The sequence below is a fragment of the Eptatretus burgeri genome, chromosome 16, assembly GCF_056783735.1.
Source record: "Eptatretus burgeri isolate ZD-2024b chromosome 16, Ebu_testis_v1, whole genome shotgun sequence".
Lineage (NCBI taxonomy): Eukaryota > Metazoa > Chordata > Myxini > Myxiniformes > Myxinidae > Eptatretus > Eptatretus burgeri.
The window spans coordinates 55,884,094-55,907,241 of NC_140976.1; the positions used below are offsets into that span (position 1 = coordinate 55,884,094).

The following is a 23,148-nucleotide window of genomic DNA, read 5'->3' on the forward strand; positions in this document are numbered from 1 at the left end:
GTGCAACCTCGACAATGATGAGAATTTTTTTTGTTGTCGAAAAGCAATGTTGGGCCTTGTCACATTCTTGATGGGGATTCCAATAGCCTAGTCCTCCAGTCCTAGGCCTAGTGTCTTTAGTGTGGCTTGCCTTGTATTTTGTGACCTTAACTTTTAACAGGCCTCCATACACCTTTAAAGGCCTTTAGCAGGCCACTGTCACATGGCTATGATTAACTGGCCCCTGGCATGCAATGAGTGAATGAAATGCAGTTTGTGTGCAGGCCACATGTAGACATCACAAATGATGTTTTCTGTTTTGCAGGTGGTTGTCCTTCCAAATGAGCACTTCCGTCTCATCAAGGTGAAGATACAGATTGACGATATTAATGACAACTCGCCGACATTTTCCACCAGCCTCCTCAACATTTCCGTGCCCGAGAACTCTCTGGTCGGCAGCGAATTCCCTGTTCCTGCCGCGACCGATCGAGACATTGGCGACAACTTTGTCCAAAGCTATGACCTTGAGCCTGGAAGAATAGGATTGGTGAACCAAGGTATGCCCAGGCAGCCTCCATTCTCCTTGGTCTTACGGGAAGGACCCGATGGTGATCGTACACCCCAGCTTGTGGTCACTGCCCCATTGGACCGTGAAAAGCAAGAAATGTATGAGCTTCGTCTCCGTGCGAAGGATGGAGGAATGCCACCCAGGTAGGGTATTGGGTGATCATTGGGATGTTCTGAAAACTGCTTAACTGAAAGAATAATTGATGAATGCTCTAAATGATCAATTTTCTGTTAATCACAAAAGGCTGAAAACAATGATCGAGGAGTGTTTTTTTTGAATACGTAGTCAAGGCTTGTGGAATAGCTTGAACACAAAATGGATTAGGACACCACATGACAAAAGGAACAACAGGAGAAGGGGGAAATACAAACAGCAGTGCAGAGGGAGAAAGTAGACGGAGACGGACAAATGAGGGTTGTACGTAATATGATGGGAAGGGAAGAACTCAAGGGGTGGATAAGATGGATATAGAAAAGAAGACAAAAGAAGCAAAAAGGTGTAGAAGCAAAAAAAGAAAAAAAAAGTGTTTAGGGTGGTTTAATGAGTGTTTAAAAGATCATTCTTTTGTATGAGGGATGATTTGAGATGGTTGTGAACAACTCTCTTGAAGACCTGGAGGGAACAATGAGATTGAAGAGAGTGTGGAAGTTTTCTCCACAGGCAGGAAAAAAGAGGAACAAATGAGTGGAGGTGAGCAGTGGTAATGGATTTAGGCAGTTTTACGAGGAGGGAATTGCTGATGGACTGCATGCATCCTGCAGATACCTGGGGATGGGGGGTGGGTGGCAAAGCACAGAGAGGAGAGATCAGAAAGTAGGTGGCAGAAGAGAGAGACCACCGAACTGTCGGCAATGGCGAAGTGATCGTGCCATAGACTCAGCTTCATCATAAGAGATTCCATTGATCTTCAAAGCCTTGGTTTCCACAGCATCAAACTGAGCAAGGTTTGAGGCAGAGGAGCCACCACAGAGGGGAGAGCAGTACTTCATCAAGTTGTGGATGAAAACCTTGGAGGTGAACAGGAGCTCAGGTGTGGTGTGGATGTACTTTGTACAATGGAGGATGCCCAGTCGGTATCTGCGTTTGGAGGCTGGCATCTTTGATTTTGAAATATGGCTTGCCCAAGAGAGATCATAGCTGAGAGGAGGGCCCAAGAGTTTGAGTCACTATACTTCTGGATGGTTGTTGAGAAGTAGATGGATTGGTTTGCAGAACGAGATATATATGTATGTATGTATATATATATATATATATATATATATATATATATATATATATATATATATATATATATATATATATATATATATATATATATATATATATATATATATATATATATATATATATATATATATATATATATATATATATATATATATATATATGGGGGTTGACTCAGCCTGTCATCCTTCCGAGGTCGGCGAAATGAGTACCAGTATACTGGGCCGGTGTACATCCCGGTTAAAATAGGTGTACCATATCCCTGTGTTGTCAGAGGCGACCAGGGTTGCGTCAGGAAGGGCATCCGGCATAAAACATGTGCCAAATCACTATGCGGATCATACGGATGATCCGCTGTGGCGACCCCGTACGGGAGCAGCCGAAAGAAGAAGAAGAAGTATCTATATATATATATATATATATATATATATATATATATATATATATATATATATATATATATATATATATATATATATATATATATATATATATATATATATATATATATATATACAGTGGGGAGAACAAGTATTTGATACACTGCCGATTTTGCAGGTTTTCCCACTTAGAAAGCACGTAGAGGTCTGTAATTTTTATCATAGGTACACTTCAACTGTGAAAGACGGAATCTAAAACAAAAATCCTGAAAATCACATTGTATGATTTTTAAATAATTAATTTGCATTTTATTGCATGAAATAAGTATTTGATCACCTACCAACCAGAAATAATTCCGGCTTCACAGACCTGTTAGTTTTGTCTTTAAGAAACCCTCCCATTCTCCAATCATTACCTGTATTAACTGCACCTGTTTGAACTCGTTATCTGCATCAAAGACAGCTGTCCACACTCAATCAATCAGACTCCAACCTCTCCACAATGGGCAAGACCAGAGAGCTGTCTAAGGACATCAGGGACAAAATTGTAGACTTGCACAAGGCTGGGATGGGCAACAGGACAATAGGCAAGCAGCTTGGTGAGAAGGCAACAACTGTTGGCGCAATTATTAGAAAATGGAAGAAGTTCAAGATAACAGACAATCTCCCTCGGTCTGGAGCTCCATGCAAGATCTCACCTCATGGAGCCTCAATGATCATGAGAAAGGTGAGGGATCAGCCCAGAACTACACGGCAGGACCTGGTCAATGACCTGAAGAGAGCTGGGACCACAGTATCAAAGAAAACCACAAGTAACACACTACGCCGTCATGGATTAAAATCCTGCAGCGCACGCAAGGTCCCTCTGCTCAAGCCAGCGCATGTCCAGGCCCATCTGAAGTTTGCCAATGACCATCTGGATGATCCAGAGGAGGAATGGAAGAAGGTCATGTGGTCTGATAAGACCAAAATAGAGCTTTTTGGTTTAAACTCCACTCGTCGTGTTTGGAGGAAGAAGAAGGATGAGTACAACCCCAAGAACATCATCCCAACCATGAAGCATGGAGGTGGAAACATCATTCTTTGTGGATGCTTTTCTGCAAAGGGTACAGGATGACTGCACCGTATTGAGGGGAGGATGGATGGGGCCATGTATCACGACATCTTGGCCAACAACCCCCTTCCCTCAACAAGAGCATTGAAGATGGGGCGTGGCTGGATCTTCCAACATGACAACGACCCGAAACACCCAGCCAGGGCAACTAAGGAGTGGCTCCGTAAGAAGCATCTCAAGGTCCTGGAGTGGCTAAGCCAGTCTCCAGACCTGAACCCAATTGAAAATCTTTTGAGGGAACTGAAAGTCTGTGTTGCCCAGCGACAGCCCCGAAACCTGAAGGATCTGGAGAAGATCTGTCTGGAGGAGTGGGCCAAAATCTCTGCTGCAGTCTGTGCAAACCTAGTAAAGAACGACAGGAAACGTCTGATCTCTGTAATTGCAAACAAAGGTTTTTGTACCAAATATTAAGTTCTGTTTTTCTGATGCATCAAATACTTATTTCATGCAATAAAATGCAAATTAATTATTTAAAAATCATACAATGTGATTTCCAGGATTTTTGTTTTAGATTCCATCTTTCACAGTTGAAGTGTACCTATGATAAAAATTACAGACCTCTACGTGCTTTGGAAGTGGGAAAATCTGCAAAATCGGCAGTTTATCAAATACTTGTTCTCCCCACTGTATATATATATATATATATATATATATATATATATATATATATATATATATATATATATATATATATATATATATATATATATATATATATATATATATATATATATATATATATATATATATATATCGACAGAGAGACACAGACAGAGATTTTTCTCAGGGTTAAAAGACACATTCTGAGTGTTTGACAAGTTTGTGATTTTGTCAGGGTCTGAAGCGAGGGAAGAGGCTTGCTGCCTGTTTGTATGAAGGAAGAGTGATGTCACGGTCAAGGGTGGAGTGAGTCATCAGCAAAGAGATAGAGGATTTTCCAGGGAATCGGAGAGATCATTGATGATTATGAATAGGATGGGGCTGAGAACACTGCCTTGGGACTCTCCATCCTTGACAGGGAGGGGAGAAGAAAGGATTCCGTTGAGAGCCACATATTGGCTACGAGAGTTGAGGAAGTAATCCAAGAGTGGAGTTGGTCTTGATTTCCATTGGCAGAGAGTTTGGAGAGCAAGGCAAGATTCCAGGCTGTATTGAAAGCTCGAGATATGTCCACAGAGATGGCCCTGATCTCATTTCTGATATTTAGAGCCTCCATCCATTGTTGACAGAGTAGAAGAAGCACCATGTCTCAGGTAGAGTGACCTGGTTTGAATTTTTCGGTGGAAGGTAATAGGAAGGGGCTGAGAGGTTGGAGGCTGAGGGGTTATAGGCTGAGAGTAGTTACAAGGACTTTTGGGAATGCTTTTGGGAGATGTGGCAAGACTTCATAAGGGGCAGCTCGGTATCTCAAACGTTGTTAGGGGCAATTGCAACTACAGTTTTGCAATAAAACAAAACATGTAGGAAGTGAAGAAAGAGAGAAGTGTGCCATGGGAATCATGCGATAAGCGAGGGATGAGGACGATCCGTCCATCGAAGTGTGGATATATGCTTTGAGTGAAAAGGTATTATCAGATTAAAGTACGATGAAATATTGAATCTATAAATGACAACATTGTATTGGGGTAAAACATTTTAGCCTGAGAACATCCCCCCTCCGAACCCCCTCCCCTACCTCCCACATAAACAGTTAAATTGCTCATATTATGTTATAAAGTTTTTATTTTTCTTCCTCTGTCTCTATTATTTATTTAACGGCCCTTAATTACTCCCACCTTCTTGTGGAGTCATCCGGGGAACGATTTTGGCGCAAGTCTTTCATGAACCGGTTTACCAGGCCTGACGTTGACTCGGAGGTGATTTGGGCAGAAATTTGAAATTGGTTCATGATGCTGGTGATAACTTGCCTGCACTTCACCGTGGGGATCTTTAACATCCTCCAAGGACCAGTGCAGGGAGCTGGGTCCTCCAGTTTAACATTCATCCGAGCGATGCCAATCTGCACACAAAACACTGGAGCAGCAGTGTATAACTTGGTCAGGGTTCAAACCCAGCCTATACTGCTCAATGGCAGAGTGTGCATACCTCTAACTCCACAGTCACATTTTCTCTACGGCGAGGATACGGCGGACGTACCCCTCCCCCCTGAATTGACAGAAACGTGCGGTGGCCGCAGAGTTTCTGAGGTGGCCTCAGGGTGGCCCTCGGGTGTATGGCTATCTTTTACAGGCCGTAGGGGTCTCTGTGGAATTATAGCGCGGAGTTATAACTTTTTTCATTTCTGGGTTAGCCATAGCAATTCGACAAGCCGTAGCCATGACGTAGATGTGTTCCACGTCGACCGTACGTTGGGCGTACGGTGGGCTTGCGTTATTCGTGTGGCTGCCGTAGGTTCTTATCAATGAAAAATGAATTTTGCTAACCCCCAAAAAATTACAAAAAATAAAAAATTACGTTCGCCTGAGGGCCCCCTGCGGTCGCCTTGCGGGCACCTTGAGGCTACCTTGCGTCTGCCTTGAAAATTATATGGCAGCCACAGGGACGCCCTAAGATCACCGTGCGACATCAAATCAAAGACTGTACGGCACGCCCACGTTTTCGGTCTCCACAATTTCTAAATACCCCGTGTGGCTACCTGAAAAATAAAAACATATGTGACTGCTACATTGTGTGACCGTGGAAATACTGCGGCGCCCTTTAATTGCTAGTGGCCGTAGATTTTTTAGACCCTACGGCCGCTGAGCCAAATGTGACTGAAGCATAAGCTATCCTGCCAGTGTCATCTTTTTGTAAATTTGTACTTTAATCCATTTGATGAACTGGAGTGTAGAGATCTGACAATAAAATACTCCAATGATGCTTTTGCTTGTGTGCTGCATAATGCTTATCAAACAAAACAACTGATTTCTAAAGCTTGCCAAAGTTGTATTAAATTTTTCATCCATTAGTTCTTACTTTTCAAAAATCTGCCATTGATTTTGAACTCAAAAAGTATTTTGGATTGGTTTATTCGTGGCTGTATTGACATGCTTTTTTTATGCAAAGATGGAATTCTAGTTATCCTTATAGGATCGACTGTTGGTTTGCTTTTTCCAATGAGTGATTATATTTTATTACTATTCTTGGATTTATATCCGAGTTCATTTGTTCGTATGCAGCAAAGGCTGTGGGTAGCATCATTGACTGAGGGCATGGCTGTGCCACTGAAGCTGTGCCCTCTGCTGGTTAGAGTAGGAATTTGGTGAGGTCGGAACTACTCTTTGCGAAGGACACCGTGGGATCTTTAACGTCCACCAACTAATACCAGCAGGCGGGACACCATTTAACGTCCATCCGAGGGACGGCACACACATTGATGAATCACCCTACCTGTGAAACAACAAGCTGACAGTTTTTAGCTGGGTCGGGATTCAAACCCAGGTGAGTGTGCGTACCTCCAGGTGACCCTGCAAGCCTTATATCAGGTTAGTGTATTGGACTTTCAATTTAATCCTATTGCTCATGGTCGAATGGTACCTGATGAACAAAACTTTATGGTCGAGTGGCACCGGATGATGCCATTAAGCCAAATTTCTCATCATATCTGTTATTACTTGGTTCACTCTTCGTCGTCGTCATCGTCATCGTCATTACCTTGTATTATGTTCAATTTTCTTCTCTCCAGGGTTCAATGTAAATTACGAGTTCCATAATGGTGAAACAGCTGTACATTATTGCATTTTTGTTTGTTGCAACCCATTTTACTTTCCCGTCTTGATACGATGTATGGTTTACTCCTGCATGATAGTACATTTCCTCAATGCAATCTCATTACATCGGTTACACACATGAAAGCAAATTTCCGTGCTTGTTTTGGTGAGCTTCTGGTTGTTTTTCCTCCTTCAAGTGAAGAATTATTTTTGTTTCAAGGATGATTGTCCTTACAACGATTTGTGTACCACTGGATCTCCCATGCATTAAATCCAAGATATTGTAATAAAAGTATGTTGCACCTGATGCTAACGTGCGACAGATTGTTTTTGCACTCTGTACTTTCACTTGTAAACTAATAGATAAACACATTTTGAAGCGTCCCATTAGTCTGTCATCAAATTATATCAATTAAAACTCGTGCCATTAAATTATAATTGATAGAGATGCAGCGAACAAAGCTTAGGCTTAATTGGAATTGTCATCTGCATCGGAACTGATTTTGCTGTTGTGGCCTAAGGAGGGTAAGGATTGCATGAGGTCTTTGTGTTCCGTGCCAATATTACAATCTAATTGGAGGTTTACCATGCGTTGAGCCACATGGAGGCCACAATCCCCTGGAGAGAGGTAAGATGGTCAGATGTATTCTTACATGGCCTTCTGTATTTTATCATCATAGAAATCCTACAATATTAAATAAGGCAATTGTGTGTGTGTGTGTGTGTGTGTGTGTGTGTGTGTGTGTGTGTGTGTGTGTGTGTGTGTGTGTGTGTGTGTGTGTGTGTGTGTGTGTGTGTGTGTGTGTGTGTGTATTCGTACATCTGAAAATCATAGAACAAAACAGGGCTAAACTTATCTCCATCAAATTTTGCACACGTGTTGGTAGTACCCAGGGTCAGGTCATGGGCACAAAATTCACCCTCCCCACCACTACAATGGGGGGGGGGGGCAGGAAGACTTACGATTTTTGCTTCTGCACATGCCACAGTGCAAGTGGTTTACTGACCCCTGCTGCAGATGGGGGAGTATTGGTCATGGCACAAAATATATATTCCCCACCTCCCCCACTATCTCCTCCACCTTACTCCCCCCTCACCCCCTCCCCAAGCTGCTCCCAAAGGGTGGGGGTGTTTCTAGTGTTGGAAATGCCAAAAAAAAATTGCATAAATCTTGCTATTATTTATCTTTTATCTCTTTTACTCTTTATTTCACTTTCTTATTCTATCTGTCTATGAGAAGTGAATTGTAGAAATTTTCCTTCAGGGCTCACTTGGCTGCACCTGGATGGGTTTGAGGGTGGAGAAGTTTCAGTTGAAACCTGAATCCTATCCAGGTTCCTCCTGATGACTCCATCTTTGCTTTTCACTTATTCGGGTTCCTGCTGATCACTCTAATGCAGTATTCGGTCTTCTGTTTGATTGTTTGTACCATATCCTGATGCTGTATTGACTGTGCTTCTCTGCTGACAGACCAGTCTGGGGAGTAACTGCTATCTACCTGGGTTCTTCCCGACATCTTTGTTCTTTTCACACTTCTTTCTAATTTTTCACATTTCTCTTGATTAGCCCCCGTTGGACTTTGTCCAAAACAGGTGCTTATGGATTTGGTCTCGATTTTCATGTCTGTGCATGCATGTGTGTGTGTCCTCACCATATCTCTGACATATGGACCGATTTTATTCATACTTGGCACAAAGACAATATATGATGGAATACATATGTCTGTCTTTTTTTTTTTCTTTTTTTCCAAGATCAGATCCAAGATGGCCCCTTGGAGGACATTTTAGTTGTATAAAAACCCGATGTTGAACACGTCGTCAACCATTTCTCGGACATGCATTTACCAATGTTGTTCAAACTTGGCACCCAGATAATGAATTATGGCTAACATATGCACATTATGTTTTTTTCGGGATCAGATCCAATGTGGCTGACTGGTGGCCATTTTGTTACAAAATGTGTTCCCAAGCATTTCTCAGACATCCATGGTCCGATTTTGTTCAAACTTGACACAAGTCCAGTACATGATGGCATACACATTGCTCTCGCTTTATTTTGCGATCTGATGAAAGATGGCCGACTGGTAGACTGGAGACTTTTTAGTTGGACATAAATGTGGGCTAGACCTTTTACTCCATGCAGCAAAAAAATTTCAACAATGGGGGCTATGACATTTTATGTCCTTTTCTACTTGTTCATTCTAATTCTTTCTTTTTATTTTCTTTTATCTCTTTCACTCTTTATTTCACTTTATTTATCTATCTGTCTCAGGAGAAGTATATCATTGCAGAAATTTTTCTGTAAGGCTCACTTGGCTGCACCTGGATCAGTTTGAGGGTCGAGGAGTGGCAGCTGAATCCTGAATCCTATCTAGGTTTCTCCTAATAACTCCATCCTTGCTCTTTACTTATTTGAGTTCCTTCTGATGACTCTAATGCAGTATTTGGTCTTCCATTTGATGAATATAATTCAATATCATTTTCTGATGGTTGTTTTGCATGACAATTAACTTGGCCTAGGAATGTGGAAGAGAGCATTGCTATTATTTACGATGGTAGCTGGCAGTGTCCTGCTCTCTCGCATTCACCAATGGATGTTAAAGATCCGACATGGCCTTTCAAAAAGAGTAAACTTGCCTGATTGCACTCGCTTGTGGAAATCCATTCGTGATTTCAAGATGGCATTCACATCGTGTAATCCTTTACGTTAGTTTCCCAGTCAAATTCGAAATTCCCTTATTGGTCAACATTCCAGCTAATAAACTTGCCTTATTATGACTCCCGCTGGTCTACAACCACTTAAACAGTAAGCCACATATTGAGCTTGAAAACTACAATGTTATAAATGGGTGACAATTTCTTATCATGAAAAATGTTGGCTATGAACTGCTTTCAAGGAAATTTATACATATTTATATATGTGCAAATGAACTATCAAGCCATTTCCAGCACTGAAAAATATTATTTTGCTTTCAGGACAGGCTCAGCGATTCTTCTTGTGGAGATCAAAGACGTTAATGACAATGGACCATCCTTCAAGAATCCCCACCTGGAGGTGTCAGTCAGTGAGGCTGCTGCTCCAGGAACATCTGTTGCCAAGCTTCATGCCAATGACCCAGACTCCGGCCAAAACGGTGAAGTTGTGTACAGTTTCAGTCCTCGTGTCTCAGCACAGTCACGGCGGCTCTTTCGCCTTGATGATCACACTGGTTTGCTCTCACTCCGTGGGCCTCTTGACCGTGAGGTAATGCCCAACCATCGCCTCCTTGTTGTTGCCAATGATCGGGGTCACAATCCAAGTCCCACGACTGCAACAGTTATGGTTACAGTCACTGATGCCAATGACAACACTCCTTCATTGGCTGTACATGCCATTAAGCCAGCTTCAAAAGATGGTACCGTACACATATCTGAATTGGACCCGATTGGAACACCAATTGTTCTAATTGACATTACAGACCCTGACCAAGGTCCAAACGGCCATGTGACCTACCACATTGTGGGTACAGACACCCCATTTAGTTTGCGACCTGCCTACCCTGATCATGACATGCAGCTTCTGCTAGAAACAGCTGCTGCTCTGGACTATGAGTCACGCCAAGACTACATGGTTGAAGTTATTGCAGTGGATGGTGGAAATCCTGCTCGGACAGGCACTGCGGTTGTTCATGTTCATGCTCTGGATGAGAACGACAATGCCCCAGTATTTCTCCCACAAGTAATGAATGTTTCGGTACATGAGAATAATGCACCGGGGGTCCAGGTACTGACTCTACGTGCTCGTGATCGTGACAGTGGTCACAATTCTGCCATAATATATTTCCTTGCAGCAGGGGCACCCCGTTCATTTCGGTTAAATGCAACAACAGGTGTGCTTTCCATCACCGAATCACTAGATCGTGAGCAGAACAGATTCTTTCGGCTGACCGCAATTGCTCAGGACCGTGGTGTGCCACCACTTGAAGGCAATGCAACAGTCTTTGTGCGTGTTCTTGACCGTAATGATAATGCACCCCGTTTTACCAACAAGGAGCTCAACTTTTTTTTATCAGAGAATCTTCCTCGCTCTACGACTGTAGGTGTACTAAGTGCCAGTGATGTTGATGAGGGGAAAAATGGGCTTGTGACATTTGCAATGGTTGGAGGTGGAAAAAGTGACAACATCTTCACAGTCAACCCCGTTACGGGCATGATTGAGGCCAATGTTTCATTTGACCGTGAACGAAAAGCAAGCTACGCTTTTGATGTGTACGCCATAGATGGTGGAGATCCTCCACTGACTGCTACAGCAAAGGTCACCATCAATGTGATGGATATTAACGACAATGCTCCGACAGTAGTGGTTCCTCCATCAAATGCTTCGTACCACCTTGTGCCTCTTTCAACAAGAGTCGGGAGTTCAGTCGCGGAGGTAGTGGCTGTGGATTATGATAGTGGTGAGAATGCAGCACTGTCATATTATATCGCTTCACCTAATCCAAGTGACCTTTTTGCCATAGATACAGCCACAGGAAACGTAACATTGCTGCGATCCTTGAAACCTACCGACAGAGGCCTTCATCGACTAGCTATCAAAGTGAGTGATGGAGGATTTCCGGAGCCTTTGCAGGTCCTGGCACTTGTCAACCTGTTTGTCAATGACAGTTTCAACAATGCAACCTATGTGCAGGAAATGGTTGCTCGTGGCCTCCGTAAGCAACCAGGGGAAGACGGACAGCAGTCCACTGAGGAAAATGGGCGATACACTATTCTAGTTGCTATGGCAGCTGGTGCTGCCTTTGTGGTGTTGCTTGTTACCTCTGTCATTGCAGCTTTACGTTGTCGTGGCACTCGGCAAAAAGGCAATGGTGGAGGAACTGGTTGCCGGGGAAAAGCTGGAGAGACATGGCTTTCTGCTGCACCTCCAGAGCTGAGAAGTAGCAAAAAGTCTGTGCCAGGCACGACTGCTCCTTCAGCACCTTACAGCATTGTAACAATTGAGGAAGGCAAGGGAGATGAACCTACTTACCAATCAATCGCTGAGGCTTTGGGGGAGCCAGCAGGGGATGATCGAAGAACAATCCCTCGGCACAATACCTTCCGTCCTTGTGATAACCGTGAGATGTCTGAGATGCGCCGATCTCCTCCCTCGGTGATCCCCAACATTGCCAGTGAGCCACCTCGACCTGCAAGGCTCCACTTACTGGCTGGCTCACCTGGAGAGGTTGCTGGTAGTGAGTGCTTCGGGCCAGCCATGATCACAGCTGGTGATTGCAAGAGACTTTCAAGTTGTTCGGAGCACTACAGTGGGTCAGACAGCAGTGGTTCGCAAGCAGAATTTGCACAAAATGCTCAAATTGCCACTGGCAGCAAACCGGTAAGTGTTGTCTATGAATACACTTGGCTTTGAATTAATATATAAATATATATATATATATATATATATATATATATATATATATATATATATATATATATATATATATGTATATAGTGTCTTTTATGCAGTACTTGCTGAAAAATGCAGATGAAAGTAGACTCCTAGAGTTTGTAATCTTGTGGGTTGTAATCTCCTTAAATGTGGCTATCAAAAGAGAACAAGGCCCTCACCGGGCCCAAAGGTACGTCATCATCTTTTTAATTAGAACTGCATTTTGAGGACCAAGTTGTGATGTTTTATTTTTCTTGTGTATGCTTTTGACTATCGAATCATCTGGATGATATGCATATTAACTGATGTTATGGGAAGGAACAACTGAGGAAAGAAACAAAGATGAGGGGAAGAAATGTTGGAAAAGTAGGTGGGAGGGGTGGAAGGAAGTAGAAATAAAAATAGAAAAATACGTGATGGTGTTGGGTGATGTTGTTCGGGGTTGGGGGGGGGGGAGGGTATTTTAATTTTTTTTTATTATTTTGTTAAATTCAACATGTGGTATTTTAAAATTTCAACATTTTCCTTATGTAATGCATCGATGTGCTTCAGGAGATACTAAGTTTGGAACATAATGCCTGGGGTTGAGGGAAGGGGTGGGGTTGGAGGGTGTGGACCTCACATAATAGTGCATTGCCATGAATGTGTAGAGTGCGATACATGTTTAATATTGGAGGCAAAATTCAGCAGTCTATACCACAGGACCACTGTGGTTATCCCACTTGCTTGAACTCCCATGTTTCTTGCAATACGTTGTATTTTGCTGTGGATTAATGCATCTATTAACTGCTTGACCAACTGTGGAATGATGTGTTTGAAGAGCAATCATACCCAAGGTGTGATAAATAATTTTGAATTGACAACTGGTCAATTACATATTACCCATGGCATGGGGAAGGTGATTTTTCAAGGATTCTCATTATGTCTACACTGATTTGTCCAATCTTTCTTTGTTGATTGAAAACTTTCCACTGCCACAATCGTTGCATGTCTTAAGTGATGATAGGTTATCCAGGCCTGAAAGGATTACTAAATCTGCATTTTGGGAAAACTCATTTCATACACTGGTTATTGATGTAAGCTTTTGCAACTCACATGACCTTTGCACTCTGCCGTTTTTGTGTCGACCATTGAAGGCTCACGGACGAGCTTCAAACACCATACACACAAAATGAAAACCCAATGCACAGTTCGACGATGAAGAGCGTCGGTGTCGTCTTGTTCATGCCTTATACCAAGCCTTTGGACATCTCTCATCTTTTTTTTTTTTTGTCTGAGTTTTATCGCAGTTAGATTCAGCATGTGTTCAACACCGTGACCCAATTTTTACTTTAAATCCCAGCCCCTGTTGTGAATCGACCTGCTGTCAGGTGCGGCTAATTCCGATGTGTGATGTACACAAAATGGCTTTGCCTCGATGAGCTAAAATAGGTTTTGCAGTTCCATCACCGATTTTGATTGTCGCTTTGATGCAAACATCGTTCCGACTGTCTTTCGCTTGCTGGATCAATCTTGGTGATGCTTGCGATGCATATTGATTTGGAAGTGTTAACAATCGAGTGAGACTTGCAATCATGGGAAGGATGGTTGGGGTGAAATAACTACGTAACACAGTGAGGTTAATTACATTTTATCACCCCCCCCCCTCGCACCTCCCTTTGGGCACAATTATAGAATTAGAAGGTATTGTTAACAATGGATCCATCTTGTAGTTTTCTTTGCACGGAAGTACCGGTTCGTATGTTATTTTATTTGTTGATCCATGGATTTCAAACTTGAGGTCTCAGAGTCATAGCAGTGCCGATATGTTCAACCAAAACAATAGAGGACTTTCACGCATCTTTGATATGGTCCAGACCTGCAAGTCAAACGCATGCATTGTGTGAATTTTCTCCCCATGTGGTTCAAAGACGGTGTACAGACGTAAGCAAGTGTGCCCCAAGTCTACAAAGGCACCTGGGAGTATCCTATCAGAATGCCCCACAGTACTTGAAGATCACATCATCACTTCTCCTGGATTGTGAGCACCAAGGCAACAAGCTGAGACGCGTCACGAAAAGCTTTTAAGCCTCACACCCACACCTGCTTAAAAGGCTTAGCAATCAAGCAGGTCCCCATCGTGTATTGGCGTGACCTGGGCTGGCTAATTAGAGAGTGCGTTAACTGGGGATGAATGAGAGCGGCCTTAGAATATTCCCAATCAGGTTGCAAGGAGAGGTGTGGCTGCTCATGTGATTATCGCAATCCAGGCAGTTTATAAAGTTGTTTGCATTCTCAGCAAGGAAGGTTTTATTCACATCCTTCACCACCAAAGGTGAAGGAGGTTATGTTTTCACCCCTTTCTGTGTGTTTGTTACTTGCAAAATGGAACATTTTTCAAGTATATTGGTCAGTCGATTTTGTTATTCTGTCTGTCTGTCTGCCTGTGTGTTTGTCTGCCTGTTTATCACCTACAGGTCACAAATTAAAAACGATATTCACGAAGCTTCACCAAGATTTACAGGTTGTCTCAACTGAGAAGGCTATTGATTTTGAGGTCAAAGGTTATCTTGAGGTAAAATTTCTGAAATCGTCATTTTTTCATCCGATTCACTTGGAATTTGAACAAGATTTGCATATTGCGTCACTGAAACGGGAAACCAACTATTTTTGAGGTCAAAAGTCAACTCAAGGTCAAACTTCTAAAATCATCAATTTTCATCCGATTGACTTGTTAATTAAACAGCAATTTCAGAGTGCATCACTGAATTTGGAAAGCAACTATTTTGGGGATCAAAATGTCAAAAGTCAACTCAAGGACAAATTTCTAAAATCATCATCAATTTTCATCAATATGAAAAAAAATAAATTTTCATCTGATTGACCTGGGATTTGATTAAAATTGGCAATTTTAATCTTAATGAAATGGACAATTTGATGTATCCATGGCAAACTTTGGAGAGGGGGGGGGGATGGATTTAGCAAGTATTGTGCTCTGCACAATGACAGAGGGAAGAGAGCTTGGTGAGCATGGCAGGGTGCCAGACCATATCAAAGGTACACGATATATCTAGGGAGATGGATCTGATTTCATGTCTGGCATTGAGGACCTCCATCCATTGTTGGGAGAGCAGAAGCAGCATATCCAGGGTCGAGTGACCTGGTCTGAAACCAAATTTATGATCGGAAATGAAGGCATTGGAGAAGAGGAAAGATTTAATGTCTGAAGCGATGATGGATTCCATAACCTTGCTGATGATTAAGAGAAGGCTGATTGGCCTGTAGTTGCAGGGATCTGTTTTTGCACATTTTTTATGCAGAGCAGTCATGTTTGCTGATTTCCAAGCAGATGGCAGATGACGTTGAGCAAATGAGAGGGTGAATCGAACAGAGAGAGGGTGAGCAAGAGCACCAGAGCAGGTTTTTAGGACACGGGAGCTGATGCCATCTGGACCGGTTGCAGAATCTGAGTTGAGTTTTGACAGCAAACTCTCCACCTTGTTAGGAGGAAAGGACACAAAGTCCAGGAACAACTGTGTGTGACTGGGTAAGGTGGGCAAAGAAAGCAATGGATTTGGGACACTAGATTTAGAAGCAAATAAGGAGTTTAGGCATTCGACCTTTTCACATGCATTGTCAGCTGTGCGGCCATCTGTGGTAAGGGAGGGGATTAAGGGGGAACATACACCATAAACAGACTGAACTAGATGCCACCAGGATTTGGACGAGGGAGACAGGTTTGAAAGTTCAGACTTGAGATGAGAAAGACATTGTTTTCTGGCTCTCCTGAGGGTAGACACACATTTGTTTTGAGCTTTGTGGAAGGAACTGAGATTGCCTTCAGTTGGATAAGCCTTCCATGAGGCGAAGGCAATTGTTTCAGGACAACTGCCTCATCGCAAGCTTCAGTGTACCATGGGCGGGATGATGAGTTGGACAACTGAAGACGAGATAGGATAAATCTGTGCATGAGAGGGAGAAAGAGCAAGTTTTTATGAAAGAATTTGGAGGAAGTAGTGAAGAAAGACCACTCCAGAAGTTTGATGGCTGCTTGAAGTCCCTGCCAGTCAGCCTGAGTGAAATGCCAGACTCGACGGTGCTGAGGTGGTTCTCTAATAACAGCCGGAGAGATGTCTACTTTGATAAGCATGTGGTCAGATGAACCGTTGGAGTGGAGGAAGAACAGCAGATATTTTCAGGGATATGGGTCAAAATCAGATCCAGACGAGATGGAGTACCATTGGTTGAGATCTGGGTCAGGAAGTTGACTGATTGAGTCAGTCCCAATGAGTCACAGAAGTCTTTTTCTGAAGTGCCATAGCAGGTGAGAGGTACCCACACCCAGCCAACCTGCATGATGACAGTTGAAGTCACCACGTATGAGGAAGAGAGAGAGAGTTGGGATGACAATTTTTTTTTTTTTTCGGAGATACAGTCCATGTTTTCAGAGAGCGAGATGTAAATGGAGTCATCACTGTTTGGTGGACGGTACAGTACACATATCGATATAAGGTGGGAGTGGAGGGGAAGCCGTAGCCAGAAGTATTCCTTGGGGTGTGGGGGAGTGAGGGTAGTACATGGTGGGTGAGTAATGGAGTCTTTGAAGAGAGCAACTCCACTACCAGGACGAGACTCAGGTCTGTCATACCGGAGGAGGGAGCAACCAGGAAGAGATACTTGGGAGTCAGAGATGTCTTGAAGGTGGAAAGTTTTTGTTAAGCAAATTACGTCTGGTTTGTCAGTGGCAACCTGTATGGAAATATCTGTCAGGTTTGAGTGAAGGCCCCGGATGTTTGAGGTCCACACTGTTAAGGAAGAGGGAGGGGATGAGGTTTTGGGTGCAGGGGATGGGAGGGGGAGGGTAGGACGAGGGAGGAGGGGAGGGGTAGTAAGGATAGTTATTGAAAGATTGTGGGGGATTGCAGAAGAGCCTGGGGAGAGGCGGATGAGGAGGAGAAAAGGCTCGGTGGTGATGGGTTGAGGTACATTGAGGAGTGATAAGAGCGGGGGCAGAGGGCAGTTGAAGATTGGAGAACATGGAAGAGAGAGGGAGGGGAAGGAGGTACCTTTGTGGATTTGAGGGTGGGGCTAACTTTGCGAAGGGGGAGTGAGGGGAAGATTGTAGGGAGAAGGGTGTGGGGGGAGTTGAGGGAGAAGGGTGAGTGGGGAGAGTTCAGGGAGAACGGTGAGGGGGAGAGTTGAGGGAGAAGGGTGAGGATTAATAGTTGAGGGAGAAGGCTGAGGGGGAGAGTTGAGGGAGATGGATGAGGAGGAGGGGGTTGAGGAAGAAGGCTGAGGTGGGGGGGGAGTTTGGAGGGGGAAAGAGTGTGAAGGTTTTTTTTCGAGGGAGGGTTGAGAGGGAAGCTTAGAGAGGGAGGGGAGATGATGAGAGCAAGCACGGCCAAGGTTCCCATCGTGTACAGCCTTTTTGACTGTTGGTTGCATCATTGGTTAGTGGCGCGGCTATGCCGCTGAGGCAGTGCCCCTATTACCAGTACACTGGTGCTCATTTCACCGACCTCGGAAGGATGACAGGCTGAGTCAACCCCGTGGTGTTAATTCAGCGGCCAATGGGGCTCGAACTCAGGACCCTCGGATCCCAAGCCACCACACTAACCACGAAGCCAACGCCAGGGTTATGGCCAAGGTGCAGGAGGGCGATGGGATAGGTGGGGAGAGGAGAAGAATGAGACTTGGTAGAGGTATGGTGAAGAAGAAGGGAGCGCATGGGGGGGGGGGTGTACAAGATTTGAGGGGTTGTACAGAAGCGGCGGGGTGCTGAGAGGAAGAAAGGAGCATGTTTGTTGCGATGATGAGTGTACTGATTGAGAGTGAGATATCTCTTCGGTTAGAATGGAGCCCACAGATGTTAGAATTTTCATCCGATTGACTTGAAATTGGAAGAGGATTTGCATATCTGGTCACTGAATTCAACCACCAATTATTTTTGAGGTCAAATTGGTTTTATGGATTTTGCAAGTATCGTGCTCTGCATGACATCGTATTCTTGTTACTTGCAAAATCGAAGATTTTTCATGTATATTGGTTCGTCGATTTTGATATTCTGTCTGTCTGTCTGTTTGTTGCCTACAGGTCACAATTCTAAACTGATCGTCATGAAACTTTACCAAGTTGTAAAAGTAGTCTCAACTGAGAAGCCTATTGCTTTTGAGGTCAAAGGTCAAAGGTATCTTGAGGTCAAATATCTGAAATTGTCATTTTTTCATCCGATTGACTTGAAATTTGAACAGGATTTGCATATTGCATCACTGAATTGGGAAACCAACTGTTTTTGAGGTCAAAATGTCAAAGGTCAACTCAAGGTGAAACTTCTAAATTCATCAATTTCAATCTGAAAAAATAATCAGTTTTCATCCGATTGACCTGAACTTTGATTAAGATTGTGAATTTTAATCTCAATGAAATGAACAATTTGATGCATCCATGGCAACCTTTGTAGAGGGAGGGGGAGTGGGGGGTGGATTTTGCTCTGCATTGTGTGCTCTGCACGACATCTTTTTCTTGTTTGTTAGTTTGTTTGTTTGTCTGTCTGTGTTCAGGATATCTCAAAAGGTTGTGGCCAGATTAGTATGAAATTTTGTGGACAGGTTGGGTGTGTGACGAGGACAAAGCAATTAGATTTTGGTGAAAATCCAGATCCGGCTACTGGAATTTTAAAAGTGATTCTTCACCATTGTGAGATAAGGCGAAACGATAAATGGCACGATATCTCAAAAAGTTGTGGACGGATTCTGATGAAACTTGTTGGACAGATTGGGTATGTGACAAGGAAGAATTGCTTCAATTTTGGTGAAGTTCTGAATCCAGATCTTATTATCCAAAGTAATATTATTATTATTATAATCCAGAGAATTATTTAATTTTTAAAGTGATTCTTCACCATTGAGAGATAGGGACAAAAACAATATATGGAATGAAATTTCAAAAATGTAATGGGCCCAATATGTTCTCGTGGATCAGGCATTGTGTGTTGGAGGTATGCTCTCTACCGAGTGCCCTTCTAGTTTTCCCTGTTTTAGATTTCTGAGGAAGAGTTTTAGATCATATTTTAGATCATACACACATCTGAGTTATTCTTCGGTGTGTGTATGAAGTAAATCCTACGTGGGTTGTTCAAAACGTTATCGGAATGGGATACTCACAATAGTACAACAAATGCCAATGTTTTTATCCGTCAATAGGAGAAGAACGTGATTAGTAAGAGAAAAAAAGGATTCCTTGCTAATTATGCACATACTTGGGCAGCATGTTGAACAATATAATAAAATAAAACTTTGGCATATCTTCGACTAGTATCGCCTTGTTCCAGGAATATTTTGAATGTCCGTGTCTGAAGCAGAACCTCGGCATAGTGACCACCGATATTCTACGGTCATAACTATCGTCCCATCTAACAGTCATAGAACTGATCTGACCATGATCTTTTCTTTCCTTTTTTCAAAACGATAAATACTCGTGAAAATTGTATGAAATAATCTGATAAACTTTGAGCTGTTTAAGACATTTCAGGCTTAGCACACACCCGGAGCATGTCCTTGAGCAAGTGGCTTGCTTGAATCAAAGTGCTCAAGCAAGTACTCCCATGAAATGGAGTACTTGGCACTGCTGAACAACAAGGCAGTCTCCATGTAAACAATGCTATAGTGGTACTCGAGCAAATGCTGTCTGGGCCGCCTTTTTCAGTTTTATTTGATCATCTGGTTACAACCTCCCCAAACAAATTTATTGTGCTAGCAGTGCCTGCAGAGTATGAGAAAGAGTGCAAGGAATATAAAATAACAGGGACATGCGGGAACATCTGCACAATGTAAAATGTAAGTTCAAGTCCTCAATTCCCCTCCACCCCCTCACAAACCCAAAGTCATCAACCTCCCCATCCCAACACTGTCCTGTTTTTTCTCCCCAATCCCCCACAACCCCAACTCTGTTCTCCCTTCCTCACTCTCCTGCTCAAAAAAATCAAAGGAGCATTCCCACATCTCGTTACTTCATCGCAACAATGGAATATTTAACTCATTACCCTCCCCTATTATGCTATCACAGACTTCACAGAAGCAGCAATGGAAACAGCTCTTACATGTGACGTCATGGACACAAAGCATGATGTCATTAAAAAAAAGCAATAACACCAAGGAAACACATGGCACCCCAACAATGGACAACAATTTGTGTTTGTATTGTGGAATGATTCATTGCACGTTAAACTCATTCGTGCATTTTGTCATTCTGTTGGAACAGGCATAAAGGTTATTAAAAAAGGCTTAATGGAAACAATGAAATAATGAACTAAACACTCATGGAGGAACCTCAACGAAAATCACATGCAGTGCAAGATTCATTGAGATATGTTAGTGTACTTTAATGTGAAACATGAAATTGTATATGTAATGGACAAACATGCAACGTGTCCGTGATTTGAACCTGGGATTGCAGCATCACAAGCTCCACATTCAATCTGAGGGGCCAAACACAGATCGACAGTGTGGTAGATCAGGACCTAACGAGGTTAAATAATAACCACGGAAAGAGCGCACACACACACACACACACACACACACACACACACACACACACACACACACACACACACACACACACACACACACGGTGTATTGAACAGTGCTCCGGAAGAGGAAGTACAATGGGCATCAACTACAATATACCCAACTGTTCCACAGAATTACATGAGTTAACCACATACGAGTTATTGTTGTGCATAATTTCAGGTAAAAGGAAATGTCCATTGATAAGTCAGTGGCTGACAGACAGGTCAACGAAACAGACCACTGCCTCGATCGCTGAGGCCTATACATACTGTGATCGTCACAAGGCCTGTGACGTCTATCTTGCTCCAGCCTTTTGATATTTGATGATCTTTTCAACAGTCGCTTTGGTCGTTTTCCACTTGCAGGGAAGGCATGGTGACATCCAAAGATGTCTTTGGCTTTGCGTGTCACCAAAATGGTGGCCGTATAATCTTGCATCATGTTTCAATGATGGGTGGAGTCAGGTAGGCTCTCCAACAATGACTGCCTGAAAAGTTAAAAGAGAACAGTCACCCAGTCATATCAGATTTAGATGAAAGCACACACAGATGGAAAATATCAGATCAAAGAGGAGGTCGATTTCCACTATAAATGCCATTGCCTTATTTATCTTTATTCTGTTCTGTTTTACATGATTAAGCTGTGGTGTTGATCTTTTGCTATTTGAAATCTTTCTTCTTTTTAACATCATAAACCTTCAAGTTTCTGTTGCAACGTCTCTTGCTAAAGGCCCGGTCACACCTTGACGTTTTAGCCAACGTATGCCGATTTTTGAATTTTTTTTCTAAAACGCTGCCACACGTTGAATACGTTATGGGTAAGTTTTGATAACATTGAGAGCACGCTGAAAAACACTGCCATACGTCGTTGTACGTTGGCTTTAAACGTTGTACTTTTTGGTTGTCCTCAAATTTTTTCATGCTCGAAATTTCATGACGTATGCCGGCGTATGACTCACACGTTCCGCTATGCTGGCCACAAGTTGTATGCACGGTCTGCGATCGTTGACAGACGTCAACACATGCTACTTCTAAGTTAATCATAAGTTGAGACACGCCGAGGTAATGTTTAGCGTAACCAAAACTTATTTCTAACCTATGATTAACGTGTTGTTGGCACGTTACGCGATCGTTTCCACACGTCGACAGACGTTACTTTTAAGTTACTCATAGGCTGAAAGACTCGGTATAATGGATCGTTCTTGCATCACCGTCCACGGCCACGGCCAGGACACTTATTTGCAGCATTCTTCAAACTTTTCTTCGGCATGACGAGGATGTTCACACTTCGATGTCTAGCTTGGCAATGATTCCAATTGTCCATCGGCAGCGTCTATTTAAAATAGTCGAGTTTGAGCGTTTTAACACGTTCAAAAGAAACGCTTCAAATTTCCAAACCCCAGCGTCAAAAAACAAAGGCGAGTGACAGCAATTTAAATCGTTCATTGTAAACAATGAAAATAGCTGAGTGGTACCGTTTAAAAGTCGTTGAGTGTAGAAAAAAATCCAATTGTTGAGCGCAAGCGTCTACTTTCAATAGTGGAGATGCAGCCATTTAAATCGTTGAGTTTATCATTTAAATCGTTAAATCGTTAAACGCAAGGACGATCCATCATAACCCACACCCTCCCCCTCACACTCACCTACTACTGCCAACATGAACAAACTACTACTAGTACTAATACTAATACTAATACTAATACTAATACTGATACTGATACTGATACTGATACTGATACTGTTACTGCTGACATGGACATCGACTCAAAAAGGACTCGAAAACACTGTTGGGTTCCCCTTTTATGAACACCATTTTTATATACCAATTCCCAAAACCGCTGGGAACACGTCTTTATCTGGCAGTTGTAAGCTGGAAACACGTTAATTTTTTTTTTTTGTCGACCGGAAGACGTCATTGGAATACGTCTACATACGTCGATGTGTGTTGGGACTACATAAAGAATTGGTTCAAAGCACATCAAACATAAGTTAGAAATAAGTTTCGCGTAAAAAAGACATTACGTTTTTTTTAAGACAAAAAAGACAAAATAAAAAAGACAAAAGATAAAAAAGACATCATAAAAAAGAAATGCGACGTGTTTCGACTTATGAGTAGCTTATAAGTATCCTTTGTGGACGTGTGTAAGCGTCCACATATCGTGTGTAAAACTTATCCCCATCGCATGCGGAACGTGTGTCATATGCCGAGTACGTCGTAAAATTTTGAACATGTTTAAAAT

At 42.7% G+C, this 23,148-nt stretch overlaps 1 protein-coding gene across 6 annotated transcripts in view; it reads left to right on the forward strand.

The window, feature by feature from the left end:
- Window positions 1-23,148, forward strand: part of LOC147011108 (protocadherin-9-like) — a 474,017-nt gene that overhangs the window by 141,877 nt on the left and 308,992 nt on the right. For 5 of the 6 annotated variants that reach the window (XM_085860423.1, XM_085860424.1, XM_085860422.1 and 2 more), the window contains 2 exons: window positions 305-690; window positions 9,930-12,309. In XM_085860423.1, the coding sequence (XP_085716549.1) occupies window positions 305-690; window positions 9,930-12,309 (2,766 nt within the window). Of the gene's footprint in view, window positions 1-304; window positions 691-9,929; window positions 12,310-20,406; window positions 22,734-23,148 lie in introns of those variants that run through there. The other variant, XM_085860426.1, reaches the window with a different exon arrangement.